The sequence below is a fragment of the Melanotaenia boesemani genome, chromosome 11 (assembly GCF_017639745.1).
Source record: "Melanotaenia boesemani isolate fMelBoe1 chromosome 11, fMelBoe1.pri, whole genome shotgun sequence".
NCBI lineage: Eukaryota > Metazoa > Chordata > Actinopteri > Atheriniformes > Melanotaeniidae > Melanotaenia > Melanotaenia boesemani.
In genome coordinates, this window is record NC_055692.1 from 16,167,594 (window position 1) to 16,183,315 (window position 15,722).

The window sequence follows — 15,722 nt, forward strand, 5'->3', positions numbered from 1 at the left end:
CAATGTACAGTGACATTCCTGCCTATTCATTCAATTTCCTACCAACTAAATCCTTGTTCTCAGGAGTAATATGTATGTGAAACCAGTGTAGGCTGTGTATGAGCACATGGCAGTACACTGCTACCTTGTTTTACTCCCCACCTGAAGTGCGGTGCAGTAAATATCAGAAAATGACAGGATGCATTTTTGTGTAATACACCTCAGCACCTCATTTTAGACATTAAACCTAACAAGGTATTGGAAAAGAAATGAAGACCCATACTTTTCTGACTTCATTTGAAGCCAAATTACCCATTTTAATGTGCCCCTCGAACCATAGAAACACGCTAATATGATCTTACAACCCCACAATGTCACCTTTGGGAATGTGATTTAACTGAATTCTTGAGTTAATAGAGATAATATCAGATTCGGGTCTCATTAAAATATGACTCCATCTCTTAGCTGCCAAAGAATATGACATTCAAAACAGGGATAAGATGGAGCAAGTTCTTCTCTCTGTCCATGAAAAGCCCCTGGTTTCTGTTCACATTAAATCATATATTCACTTGATGAATATTATATGTTTTTCAGTGCTTCAGGGTGGCAAAATGCATTAAGATGAAGGGAAGGCAACTTGGCTTTGCAGCCAGGTATTATGGCCTCCAGCAATGGAAAATATATAGACTAACAAATGACTTTCATTCTATCTGAATAGGCCCTTCACAGCCAGTTGTGTTTATAATGTACCTAAGGGCAACCAGGATTGAATGTCCAGTCAAATTGGAAATCAGTTTGTTGAATAAAACCTACATGACAAAATAAGAATTTATCCACATTTTATTGCCTGACATTTGTCATTTTCTAACAACTACTCCTGTCAGAATAATCCCTCATCCCAGAACGGGTAAAAAAGCATGCATTTAATCTTCAACAAGCAATGTATTTAAAGTGTTAAAAACATAGGCTAAATCCCACTGATTATAATGGTAATTTTGTTCTAAAGTGAATGCATAGTTTCATAATCCTGACCATGAATTTAATGTACATATTTTCCCATGATTTCTATAGTATATGGCAATGTCAACAGGATGATCTGTTGCGTCAAAGTCAGTGTGATACTCTTGAGCGTTGAGTAAATCATAAGATGTAAATTAATTATCTTTAGTTATGTTTGCGTATCATACACTAAATTTTAATTCTGAGGTATCGAGCATGATAATATGACATCTTGCTCTTAAAAGCAACTCAGATAGTTAATAGTCTATTTCCTAAGTTTCTTAAGAAACTAAGTTGTAAAGCAGGGCAGTCTTCTTTTTGTTTTTTGTTTTTTTATTCATTTTTCCTTATTATTGTTCATTCAGTTATGTTTTTTTATACCGCTTAGTCCATTTCAGGGTTGCGGGGAGCTGGAGCCTATACCAGCAACTAGCAGGCGAGAGGCAGGGTAAATCCTGGACAGGTCGCCAGTCCATTACAGCGCCAACACAGAGACAAACAACCACTCACATTCACTCTTAGGGAGAATTTAGAGCAACCAATTAACCTAACATGCATGTCTTTGGACAGTGGGAGGAAGACGGGGTACCCGGAGACAACCCATGCATACACGGGGAGAACATGCAAACTGCGCACAGAAACGCCCCCGCTCAAACACCCCCCCCCCCAGCCAAGGCTCAAACCAGTGACCTTCTTGCTGTGAGGTCACAGTGCTAACCACCACACAACCGTGAAGCCCTCTTGTTATTGTTTTAAGGTTTATTTGATCTTTTTTATTTTTTAACTTTTTATTTAAACCCCATTGTTTTCCAAACTGGGATCCTCCATGCCGGGAGCTATGCCTCCCGCCTCAGTCTGCAGGGTCGCTGCTGCTGTGATCACCCTTGTCTGGGTGGTTGGTGGGTTGCTGTACTGCATCCTAATTTGTGTGCTTTAGCTATACTTGGGTATGAGAAGGCTTATTTGTATTTATTGATTTATTTTATTTGATGATGAAATTATTTTAATGTCATATCTAATTACTGTTAGTATGGAAAGCACTTTGTGCTGCTCTTTGATATGAAAAGTACTATATGAATAAAATTTGATTTGATTTGATTTGATTTGAATGGAATCTGACAAGAGTCTAACTTGTTTACTATCAAATGCACCAACAACCTAGTCTTCCTGGTCGGCCATACAGTGACAATATAAATACAATGCATATCTAAAAATCTTGCTGACATAAAGAAAATAAATTCTAATTTGATCCCACGTATGTAAGATAATTACTACTACTCCTTTTATGAAATATTATAATAGTGTGAATCATATCTAATGTTTGCAGACATCTTCATTGTCAAATATCTAGTTGAGGTTATTACAATTCTGTCTTAGAGAGAAAAAGTATCCTTACCTGTTTTTTATTAATCCAAGTGTCACTTAAAATCATCAGCTTTTACAAGGTTGTAATCATAATCTGTGTTTAGAGTACGAAAACACGGGGTAAACTAAATTATGTCTTCCAAGCATCTGCTAAGCAGCAGCAGAAATGCGTAAGTAAAGCAGTCAACGTAAAGTGGATTGCTGAATACACTGTACGTCACTCAAACTGCTAATAAGTGTGCATGTTCAAAGCTGTGAAGCTTGTCTCTTTGATAAAAGAGAATATCTTGACAATGCTGTATGTAATGTTTTTTTGGTGTGCTAGTTTTAAGTGTAGTCACTGTCACTGTCATAGTATTATCACCAAAGTGCTCAAGCAAATATGGGCTTGCGTCATTTCATAAAGGTATCTCAGAGTTTATGTGTGCAAATTCAATAAATTAGTCATTTGTCACTGCAAACCAAATGTTGATTTCATTTAAATGAAATATTGTGTCCATGCTGTGATTGCGAAGAAACTGTGAAGTTCCCCCTAGCACACTCTTAAGTATGGTATACTTAAGTTTGTCTCTATTTTGTCCTATACATGTGCACAGGCTGCTGTTTATAAATGGTAAATGTATAAACAATGTTCAGACCAGTCCAAACATTTTATTACTCTGCTTACTATTTACATGTTTAATTAAGATATTGCTCTTTGCATACTATTATTTATATTAAACATGGATTAGTGCAAATAAACCCAAGCAAGTGCTAACATATCTAAATCTGGACTCTTCCATCAGCTGCAAAGGCATTGATCCCACCAATAAACTTTTATGAAGGTTAAGTGTGTTGGGACATAGTATACATAAGACATAATATACCTGAAGGGACATCCATAGGAACAGAGGAGAAAAGACGGCGATGGAACCATGTTTACTAAAGTATAAGTTAAGAGGCAGCAGGAGTCCATAAATACACAAAATGTACACAGCAATGTGCTGGGTTTATTCCTTCTTTGTTTAATCTCTGAGAGGAAGCTTGTGGTCTCTGCTCGAATAAATGGGATTGATTTAAACTAACTTGCCTTTCACAGAGCTTCTTTATGCATGCTGTGAGAAAACAAGTCCATACCCAGTTGTAGTTTCAGGCCATTGCCAGAAACTCAAGTGGGTATAGCTAAAGCAGGCATTAACAAAAACAAGTGCAATGTGTGCAACCAGACAAAGTAAACACAGAGGATATAAGGCTTAAACCTGACAGATGACTGAAAAAGTTTTTCTAAGTACTTAATACATCCACCGTCGCACTGAACTTCAGAAATTTGCCTTACACAACCTTAAATTAAAGAACGGCAAACTTTCAGTATGCATTGTTTGAGATAAATTTGTAATTGGTGTCTACATATACAGCACTCAGAATCACATACAGGTTCTTATACATAATAACTGCTGCTTGCTATTTGCACAGTCATTGCTGGACTGTGCATGTCTGCAGTTCCTCCCCTGCTCTGCATGTATAGTACATGCATGTGCATGTTTCAAGGCCAGTAACAGTCAAACAGATACAAGAATTTATCCCTTTTCCAGAAAGAGAGCCAAATGGATTCAAGAAAAAGTAACGTCACCTGGCTGAAATGTTTTAATTGACTACTGCTATTATTGACAGGTGGCAATACCAATTGCCCAGACGCTGCAACCCCACCATTATGCAGCATCCTATACGGAAGAAAAATAATGACAAGGTAGTCAGGTCTTTGGCAAATAAATGCAAAACCTGGTGTACTTTTTTGGGGTAATAAGTGGTTGTTTTTAGGATTGCTTTTAATGAGGCTATATAATGTTTCACACTATTGTAAAAAATGCTATGTATATGAAACCCTGGCCTGATACTAATACTTGTTAAAAAAAAATGTCACAATAACCAATTTCTTTGGTATTTTCTTTTAAAAACCAGGAACTTATAGATTTAACAAATAATTTAAAAAAATGTTGTAAAATATTTCTCTCCATTGTTATGCTATCTTTTGTGCACAAATATTTTCATAAAAATGTATCAAAAACCCTCCCTTTCGTGTTGTGTTGGAAAGTATTATCAGTTTCAAGGCAAAACCAATGCAAAACAAAGCAGAATCAATAGGATATTATTATACTGGCCCCTACCACCAGTCCAGTTTATCTGTGTAACCTGATTGAGTCACATAGTTTTTAATGAAATTTCTACAAATTACACGTTTAATATTACTTGACCTGCTGTTTTCTGTGACAAAATTAATACAGTACCATACATCATTATTACATGAATAAGATTCTCATTTAAATATCTCCAATACATGAAATTACAGAGAACTCAGTTACCACATAAGAGTTTTCATTAGGTTTTGTTGTGTAGTTGTGTTTTTTGCTTGTGTGTGAATGTGTTCAGGTGGGTTATTTGAAGTATGTATAAATTTATTTCTAATAAATGTAGAAATACAAAAACAAAATGCTTTTAATCCAAGGTTTCCACAGCTTATTATGACATGAGAGCTTGAGATAAAGACAGAAGAGAAGACTGAAGTGGCGATGTAAATTATATTTCCTTCATTTAAATAGGGGTGCTTTATGCTCCCTGTAACTACAGTGGATGTATACTAGTCGGTAATTTGTCTTCCGATTTCACATCTTCACTTTGCACTTCTGCCTCATTTAAATTTCCCCTGCTCTGTGCTTTGATTTTTATTAGTTTATTTGATTTATGTAATCTACTTACACTTGTATTGGTAATTTAAGTAAAATAAATTTGTTCTGTCTTGTAGAAAAAGGAGTGGCACATGTCAGTCTTTTTGGTCATAATGTGGTCATTGACTGTGTGTGGGCATCAAGGGGCATCTGGGCAACAACAGAGCATGACCATAACCAGGACTCATAGCCAATAACACCACAGACTGATATTAATAATCTTGCTAATATAAAACAATCTCACCCACACACATGGCTTAACACCTACCAGACTTCCCAGTTTGGACGATGAGGAGTTATTTCTGTGTTTGAGCAGCCCACATCCCTCGATGCCTGGGGCATCCCTGTGGTTTCCATGGATACGAGGCCCACCAGCCCCCTCAGATGAGGAGCGCAGACGCCTTTCCAAGCGCATCACCTCATGGTAGGGACTGGCACTGCTACACAAAGAAGCTGGAAGAAACAAAAAGGAAAGTGAATCAGAAATTCAGACATGTAAAAAGATATATTTAATTTAAACTGTTGAAATATTATCATCTTTTTATTATTGTCTATTGTGGTCAGACCTATCTGCTGTAGAGAAGAAAAGTAGACAAAGCCACTTTTACTCAGTCAACATTTTAACATCCTCTACTTTTGGCAATTCCACCCACTGCCAAATTTTGAAAAATGCCAGAAACTGCTTTTACGCCACAGACGTAGGTGCTGTAAACAACATAGTATTACTTAATTGTGATGAAAACCACCTATACTGTTGATAAAATTAGTATATCTTTTCATTTCTTTAAAAAGGGGGATTTTGGGGGTCAAAAATTACTAAAATCACCCCCTAAAGGGTAAAACCAGGTTTTGTTTGTCGTGATGTAGAGGTATACTTGGCAGTGGGTTGAGTAATGCAAAAAGTAGGGGTGTAGTAAAATGTCCCCTCATCAAACTGTTCAGCTTTATTATTTCGTTAAAATAGAAGTTACTGTTACTGTTTTGCAAAAATCAAGTGCCTATAAAGAAAGTGTGGTATAAAAATTAAACTAGAGAGGAAATGTTCAAATTTAGAGGAAACACTCTACAGTCATACAACCAGGATTGTTATAATTCCTCTATTGTGGTCTGCAGACAAAGTTGAAAACAGGCAGAAATTACCAGATAATCTCAAAGAGCAGCAAGCCATGAGGAAGTCACACATGACCTTCTCTCTCTTCCTCTTTCTTGCTTCTTCTTCACCCACACATTTACACACAAACATATTAGGGACGTCACGATTACAGATTTACTTGGTATGATTATAGTCAAAGAAATAATCACACTTTTACAATTATAATGTGGTCATTAATTTTCCAACACTATGAATGTGTAAAATCACATGAACACTCCTTATAGGTCTTTAAGTTTTAATTAGGGCTGTCAAAATTAATGCATTAAAGCAAATGCAAAGACGTTAATCCCCTTTTTTTTAAAAAAATAAATAAATAATTAACAAATTTATTACGTATGCCATTGTAAAAATCTCGGTGAGAGAATGCCAAAAACCACTTTGTATTTATGAAGATTCTGACAATCGTCATCCTTTACATTTAGAAAATGTCTACCATTAGATATATCAATGAACTTTTTTTCATTTTTTGTGCAAGTTGCACTGATCTGCCGTTATAGTTCAGACATGATCTTTTATGTAAACTGACGATATTGAGGAATCTTTATGATTAATCAATTGTGGCATTTAATACCACAATTCATTGTGAAATTAAGTCATTGTGACATCCCTAATACATATAGCACTGTACAAGATAGCTTTCCCTTTATGAAAGCTCACTCACTTAATAAAATACTAGACATGCTTTTTTTTTTTTTTTTTTTTTTTTTTCTTTTTTATACTTTTTAAAAATTGTGAGAGAAGTGGATCTGTTTTCAAGTTGTAGATTGCATTTCTTCAATAAAAAGTAAATGTTAAAAAAAAAAAAAATACTAGACATGCATACATGACAAAGAAGGTAAAAGTGAAAAAATTAGAACACTAAAGGTGAAGAAGGAGAAGGCCAAGAAGAAGAAAGCAAAAGTAAAGATGAAAGTGAAGAAGTCAAAGATGAAGAGGAAGGTGAGAATAATAAATAAAAATAGAAAAATGATGAACAAGGTAAAAATGAAGTAGAAGCAGACAAAGACAGAAAAAAAGGAGGTGAAGAAAATGGTGACAGTAAAAAAGGCATAAAAGATGATTACCCTATCATAACAAATCCTTGATTTTCTTGTGTCTTTCAGCCATGTTGCTAAAGTTTTTTAAACATTTTACCCAAATTAACAACATCACAAACGACCGTGATACCAAACAGATTTTAAAAAAACGTTGTTTTTTTTGGGAAATTCAATAAACAAACTTTTCCACTGCTTGTAAGCTACAAATTCTCAATAAAAATTATACACAACAGCACAAACTGTGCAGTTAAAATTAGTCAAAATTACAGTTTGACTAAGTACAGTTTTTTTTCTTTTGTTACTAGTCAAAGCAAAACAGCAAAATATGAACCTCAAAAATAAAAAAGAATTAAAGGTGAAGTGATAAAAATATAAACAAATCTTTAGTTAAGGAGGACATTTTTAATATGAAATCCCTCAGCTGGCATTGATTTATCAGGCTGTAGACATATTTCCAACTCAACTGTCCAAACTACTGGGTCATGCCAACTGCTGCCAGTGCCTCCTAGACGAAGCTCTTTTCTACCCATTCCCTTCCTCTTAAAGTACAGATGGTGTGCTGAAATCTGCCTCCACCTGTGCTGCCCAACCAGCCTGGCTACATTTACTGGCTTCCAATCTCATCTTATCGCCAGATCAAGGTTTCAGCTTCAGCCAAGCGCATTTCAGCTTGTTAACTTTCCTAAACTCCAAAACTTAACACTGCTCTGCTGTGTCACAGAATCCACGTACCAGCTGCCTTTCCACCAAAGCTCTCAGAACAACCTTCTGGCCCTCACCTCCAGTCTCAGGTCTGTGGGCTCAATATAAAGCCAAACACTTAGCAATTGTAAATAAAGTTTGTATCTGTAAACAAAGCTTGTCACCCTGTAAAAACAATCTCCCTGAAAATTTCAAGTTTGTGAATGTGCATAAGATGCTTGTAAAAAAAAGTTTTGTGTGTGTGTGTGTGTGTTTTATTTGTGAAAAAACAAGGCTGACGTCCCTGTCTTTATACTTCCATCTGATTGGATGGTGATAAATCAAATAATCCAGTTGGGGAGCAGACAGCTTCCTGTCCTCCCACACCACTGCAGATTCTTAAAGGGAAGTAGTCAAATTTTGGTTTGATAAACCGATATTACTCAGGCTGAGACTGGAGCAGCAGGTGCTATGGACTCTTGTCTAATAGCGCTGTCAAAAAAAACCAAAAAACGATTCTCATATACTAATCAACTCTAAAATATAATATCTAGTTAGATATTAATTAGCACGGGTATCAATGCTTAAAGGCCATTTTGCTGTCTGTTGGTTCACGGAAAGGACCAGCCGTCTCTACCCATGTTAAACAGGCACTTGAGCAGGCAGCCCGGTCCCTACAGCATCTCCCAGAAGGACCCATTGTTGACAGTGTTGTCAACTTAGCTCTAATTAGCAAGCTTTTTACCTCTAGCCTTTTTTTTAAGCGACTAGCAACAAATTTAGCAGCTTTGTCTGATGTTTTTGGAGACTTTGAGACTGACATGAATATGTCTCGTTTACTATCGTATCATGACAACCCTACTCTCTAAGCAAATCGTCCCTTTTGCCTTTATTTGGCCGTTATTGGCGGTTATGTGACTCATTTTCCTCCAGCTGGCCTCCGTCTGCCACAGTTAGTATTATCGTTCAATCAATATCGGTGCCCAATATAGAGACTGGATCGGATCAGTCCCACAAGAGACAACCTGAGTTATAAAAATTACTTTGTCTATGTACAACTTCCATGACAAGTGGTCAGCCTGGTTGTGAAACTACAAGTCAGTGACATGGCATGAAAAATCTCAAATTTTTGCTTGAGCTTCATACCTGCATGTGCTTTCCTGAAGTGAGAAGACCTTGGTTCATGGCAGCTACAGAAGCTTCCTCTTTCTTGAACAGAGAGTGTGGTTCTTGCCCTCCTTTCTGATTGCTCAGGGTTAGAGTGGCAACCCTCACTACGTACCACACATGCTTCACTCTCACTTGTGGTCTCTGTATGGTAACCTGTCTTTTTCTCCTGCACCAACTCCTTGCTTTTCTCTGCAGATTCCTCTTTCTTTGCCTTCTGTCTTTCCTCCTCCCTCTCCTTCCTCTCTTCCGGTGATTGATCTTGCACAGGGAGGCAGGTAACAGCCGTCTCAGGCTCTGAGAGGGAAACAGCAGTTTCATAGTCTGTGTTGTTGGCTGTGCTGGTGTCAGGAAGTAAGGGCTTCTCGGCACTGGATTGGGCTGGAGTAAAAAAAACCTAGAAAAAGAAGACATTTTATGGAGCATGTCTTGAAATTTACTTTACTAGTTGCCTAGTAAGCTTACAGAGAGATTGTTTTGGCATATTCACAGAGCATGTCATGTATCTACTATTCAGTTGCAAAAAAGTCAAGAACAGATCTTTGTTAATGCAGCTGTTTTATATTTGCATTTTTTTAAACATCCTATTCTGACAAAAAAAAATCCTCTCAGAATTTGACAACTCAAAGGTGTCAAATTAGACATCCAGTAATGAGAGGTATGTTGCTTATTTTCTATGCTTTAGCTCTTTTCCTAAAAAGGATACCTTACACTTAATTCTCAATTTTATGCCACATTTAAAATGAAAATATTTTTTATTGTTATGCTTTTCCTAGCCATTATTAAACACTACCATAATAGACATGAAAGAGCACTTGGAAAAAGTAAACAAGCAGGAGATCAGCCTGAGTCTTGACTAGCTGTAAGAAAGACTCATTATGGAGTTAACAGTTAAACCAGTGAGCCACAGGGCACTCCCATAGCTGTTGTTCTTAATTTAAAAGACACCCCTGGTTATAATATTTCTATTCTGTAATGCATACATTTTTTATTTTTGTTAACAAGTCTGTTTACTTAAATCAGATATATCTTTACTTTAAATAAGTAAGCATTTCAGTGTGATACATATTTGTCATTAAAGCTAAGCTTTTGTATGAGGATTATGTGTAACTTTTTAAACAAAAAAAAAAACATACTGTTATTAGTATTACACTACCTGGGAAGTAGAAACCACCACGCTGAAGTTGTCTGGTGCATTAGGGAGGGCAGGTGTGTCAGCATCAGTAACCAGCCCAGGCATGCAGGCAGGGCCTGGGGTTAAACCAGATCCAGGACTGGGAGCTGGAAGTGTATCTACTTCAGATACAGAGTCCTCTGTGATGGGGATAAACTCTGAAGGAGTAATGGCTGTGGTTCGATCTTCTGATATCATAGGGGACTGGAGTGAACTCTCACCACCTGCACCAATCAGGTCACCAGGCCATGACCCTGGGGTGAGCCCTCCTGCCCCTGGAGTGATTGTGGTGGAGCTTGGGGGTTCCAAATTGACTTCTGGAGGTCTGTGATGATCAGATGTGCGGGAGAAGCGATGGTGAGCGGAGAAAGACTTTGGCATCAGTTGTTTCTTCTGTCGTGATGACCGTTTGTTGTTATTACTGGCCCCACTATAGTCATCAAGAAACCCAGAGTCATCGCCTTCATTGGCCCCTGAGCTGCTGATGCAGTTGATAAACACATTGCGATTGGCTGTGGAGGAGGATGAGGAAGCCTTGTCAAAATCCTCAGTCTGAGAGCGTGGGATTTTCTTTTGCCTGTGACTGCCAAACCCAAATGAATGGCGTGACTTGGAACGCCTACCACCCTCACTAAATCCTGTTGACACCGACGTTGTTATTGTCTGCTGGTTATTTCCATTTGCATCAGTGCTCTGTGTCAGGGGGGGTGTGAGGTTCAGGTTAATAGGCTGGACCCGTGGATCGCTGTTCCGTTTAGTTGTAAAACTGAGTGATGGAGTGCGGAAAAGGCTCCGACGTTTCCCAGTGCTGCCAGAACTGGAGTTGGTGCTGGAAGGCGAGGAGGTGTGGACGCCATTCCCCACTCCGCCTGAGGATGGAGAAGAGGGGAGAGACTCCTGCCTCTTACTGCTGCTGCGGCGGAAGATTGGCAGGCGGGACACAAGAGTGGAACGGCGTGAGCCTGATTCACCCATCTAGAATCTGAGACAGTGAGGCAGTCTGAGGAAACAAACAAACATAAATATATCAACACAATTCAACAAAAACAAGTTAGGCAGACACTGCACTGTCCATTGATTTTCCTGTTGTGCAGTGTAACAGTTTTGGAAGACAATAAATTTCATATAACAAAGTTCCCATACAGAACCCATACACAACAAAATGGAGAAGACAAAATATTTTACACTTTATGAAAATAAATTAATGCAAAGAGCTTCAGTGAATTATTTGAGGTGAGAAATATCACAGTAAGGACTCACAATTCCCACGCTGAATGAGTTGAACAAGTTTCTGCCACATCTTTACCCTGCAGTGGGCTTCTATTACAAACAGTTGTGTCACATTTAAGAGATAGATTTTTTCTGTTTAGCCATTGATAATGCATGCATGTACAACAGTGATTCTTACCCAGCTGCTGCTAGGAGTCTTCCTTTGAAGTTTCTGTGATGAAAACCTTTTCAAAACGCAACTACCTGAAAAATCCTTTTACATACTTTCCCATGTGGGTAAAGTGGTCATCTCTGAACATGCCCAGCATACTGAAGATGACACACTAAGTTGTAGATCTGTTTCTGGTATACTTGATAAGATTAAAGATAGTTCTAAGGCTTGTAGAGAGATAGGAAATCTCACAGAATGAAAGGAGGAATTCTTTGTTCAGCCATCATATATCTGAATCTGCTACAAAAACAGTGGCATCATAGTGTAATTTCAATCTATGTCCCAAATGTACATCCCAAAAATTATATGCTTTAATTAAATTTTAATTTGATTACTGCTGGTAAGATATGTAATGGACTGGGTTCACTTTATGTGCATGTACATGCTACATATTATAATGAAGATTATTTCTCAATAAGCTTAATTTTAAAAATAACATCAGTTTCACAATTCTCAAGTCTCTTTGTAAATATATTACAAGCAGGGTTAATGTCTGGTAGCCAGTCGGACCTGAGCAAAGTTCCCCTTTTTGACTTGCAGATTAGAAGGAAGTGTTCATTTCAGTAGATACTCACATTTCTTTTTTTCTTTTCTCAGGCCGACTTATAACGCAGTCCTTGTAACACTGAAAAAGCTGCATCTGTGTAATAAGCCTGCATTAACACCCTTCACTGAAGTGGCTTATTAGTGTCGCCTTCTTGACAGTGAATGTAATTAAGTTCAAGCTGTGATACAGATCTAATTTTATTACAAGTTTACTCAACACAATATCCATAAATACTAAAATTAATAGCCATGTATAAACACCATTGCTAAAACCATCTCAAAGAAAGTAGCAAGTAGGTCCACACGAGAGATATACTTACATCAAGACACCAATCATGCATGGAAATGCTAGTGGTGAATGGGCATGTGTTAAGTGCCATGGAGCACTGCTGAAGGTGCAAACATAAATAGCTGTGTAAGAAACAGAGTACATTAAACACATGGGCCAGTTTTAAAAGCTTTAAAGAACCAAGGTGATAAGACAACAACCTCTTCCTCTTCTACCTCAACAAACAGCCTTCCCTGGAAAGGCTATGATCTCGTCTGATAGAAGGAGGAGCTTCAGAACAGCAGAGCAATTTGACCAGGTCAAGGCACTATGAGCTGGTTAACTCAGACAAGCTTAACATCCTCAGAGATTAGAAGAGATTGAGAGCACCTCTCTTGTCTACCAACAACAAGCACCTACAAGTGAGGAACATAAAAACCAAGTGTCCAATGATAACATAATTCTGGATTTATCAAGAGTAAAATACCGGGCAGATATATGCTCACCATGACAACTGTTAATGGGCATATAGTAATCACAATTGTAGTTTGTATTATCATACTGTGTGTAATGGTGGACTGCAGCTATACAACTGGGACATTTCTAAATATACTAAAAAAATAAAATTGAGGGGGAGGCTACATTTCAAGGATTTATGATCAAGTATTTGATCCAATTTAAAGCTTAAGAAAAGAGTTCAAAGAGAAATAGTGCTGTGGTTGGGCTTTGCTGGCTTCCTCACATCTTAGTCGCTATAGAACAAGTGAGACTACCTGTGATAAATAAACAAAACTTCATTTCATCTCAGTTTCCTCTTTGCAGATGGTGACAGTACTGCTGTGATGAATTGTAAACACATATGTATCTGGTGATTGTTTGCACGACTACCATTCTAATGAGGATGCAAGTAATTGGAATAATTTAAGATCATTCAGAGAGGACCCAATTTATACAGACTTATTCGTATTTGTGAGCTATACACCTACAAGGTTTTAGACTCCTTCATTTTCTTAACATTTTGTGACTGCCACACCCGTAATGTCCATATCACATATCAAATGAGCTAGATTAGCATGAGAAATTTTATTATTATTATATTTGCACCACTACACGGTTTGCATTTACTTATCAGCACACCTAACAGTGTGATCTTATGCAGTTGATTATCTGGAGGACAATGTTCCATATATTAGCCTGCAAACTGCAAACTCTCTCATTTCAGTCCAAATGTACACTGAACCATGATTATCAGCAAGTCTGAAAGAAAATGAGGCATGTGTATGTGTGTGTGTTTGACGTAAATAACTGGGTGTTTCCAACAAAACAGGTTCTTGATGGGATCTGTTTCACATTAGTAACCACAAAGTTCACTTACACCAAATCTTATGTTACAATATGTAACATAAGATTTGGTTTAAGTGAACTTTCCATCATATTATTATCATCATATCATCCATCATCATATTATGATTTTATGCTATGTAATATCATACCCCATATTTTCTCATGTCCCATATTTCCATCACAATACCTCGATATAAAAAAGTAAATATAATAGGACAATACAATGAAGAAATGTAAAAATAAGTTATGAAGAAAACAGGGATGTAACAACCACACATGTAACTGTAGGTACTTGCTCTTTCTTTAACAACACTGATGATATTGCTTAGTCTAAGTTTGACAGAAATCCTCATTTAAAAATCACTTACAAAATCAGTTAAGTCAACTAAAAACATTTAAAGAGTATGCCTCTTTAACCAGTCACTGAAATAACATATATATAATCTCTCACCTTTGGCCCTACAGAAATCTTGCTCAAGTAAACACAAAACATTTATCTTGCTTACAGGGCAATAAGAAAAAAGGTAAACACAATGTATAGCCTATTCAGAAAATCAATCTGATGTTTAATAATGTGTTAATAGGGAATATCATGGTGGGAAAAATAACAACGTACACAAAACTAAGAAAATACATGCAAAACACATAACGTCATAATCTGAAAAACTCATCCTGTAGTAATCTGAATGGCCGGTTATGAAAAATGACAGATGAAATTGTTTGAGAAATAAGCTATAAAATAAAAAATAAAAAAATAAAATAAACAGTTTGTGATAAGCAGTGAAGAGGGAAATCAAAGCAAATATGAGCACTTGCATAACAATCTGCATTGTATCTAATATAAAATGTGGTACGGCTTTCATCAACAATGCCACAAGGTCAAGAGATAAATCCATATTGACCACAGAAAAGTAAAGTAACAGTGTTAAGAGCATGCTAAAACAGTGGCATCTTAATTTGTAATTCAACAGTGTAGTGTAGGCCAAACATACACACGCAGATTAACAAAACAACAGACTTCACAAGTGTCACACCACAAGCCACGCAATGTATTTCACAAGTGTTTTACAGACTGTAAGTAATAACTAATCCATCACCCTTAAAGGTTTAGCTGCACATGCTCCTTCGCCTTGGTATGATTTGTGAGGGGGGGCTGATCCTGGTATATTTTATCAACAGCACCAAAATCTCAATGACTGGGCCTAAACGTGTTGTTATTGTGTACTTGCAGCGTAACTAGCAGTAGTTACGACCATTTAGCGATGCCGATTCTTTTCTCCTTTTTCCCCCACAAATGAACCATAAGTAGGAGCATCATAAACTGAGTGCACGCTATAACCTGCAGAGATATCAATGCATACAACCAGCAGCAGCCCTAAGGGATACCACAACTGTCAACCCGAAAACGTCAACAACGCTTTGAAGCCTGCCGACCTTAAATCCCGACTAGCTAGCTGGCTCACTTCACGGACGCTCGGGCGCTGATGGTCCATGCGACATTACATCAATAAAACAATTTATGGGTTTTTCCTCAAACTGTTACGGTACGTAGTATCCACAGGAAATACTGTGTAACAAGGCACTGTTGGGTAGTTCAGTCAGTCGGGCTAGCAGGTAGCAGAAAAGCAATAAAACGTCAGTTAACGCACGTACGCTACCTTCAGCAAATTCCAGGAATCTCTGCGGAGGCTCTTCAGTGCACAAACGGCTGGATATATCTTCGACTTGTGTTCGCAGAAGTTACTATAACCGACATGAGGGTGTCTGAGGTCGTACAATGGTACTGAAATCGTACTGAGGTAGCACCTTGTGTGGTACTGACGCCAACATTACACCTCAGTGACGTGGAGTATCTTTCCTCCTTCC

General features: G+C 37.6%; 1 protein-coding gene across 5 annotated transcripts in view; it reads right to left on the bottom strand.

The window, feature by feature from the left end:
- Nucleotides 1-15,683, bottom strand: part of ccser1 (coiled-coil serine-rich protein 1) — a 112,005-nt gene extending 96,322 nt beyond the window's left edge. For all 5 annotated transcript variants that reach the window (XM_041999746.1, XM_041999745.1, XM_041999748.1 and 2 more), the window contains exons 1-4: nucleotides 15,515-15,683; nucleotides 10,240-11,257; nucleotides 9,063-9,480; nucleotides 5,314-5,498 (exon numbers count right to left, since the gene is read on the bottom strand). In XM_041999746.1, the coding sequence (XP_041855680.1) occupies nucleotides 5,314-5,498; nucleotides 9,063-9,480; nucleotides 10,240-11,232 (1,596 nt within the window). In that variant the 5' untranslated portion in view covers nucleotides 11,233-11,257; nucleotides 15,515-15,683. The remainder of the gene's footprint in view (nucleotides 1-5,313; nucleotides 5,499-9,062; nucleotides 9,481-10,239; nucleotides 11,258-15,514) is intronic.
- Between the last annotated feature and the right edge of the window lie 39 nt (nucleotides 15,684-15,722).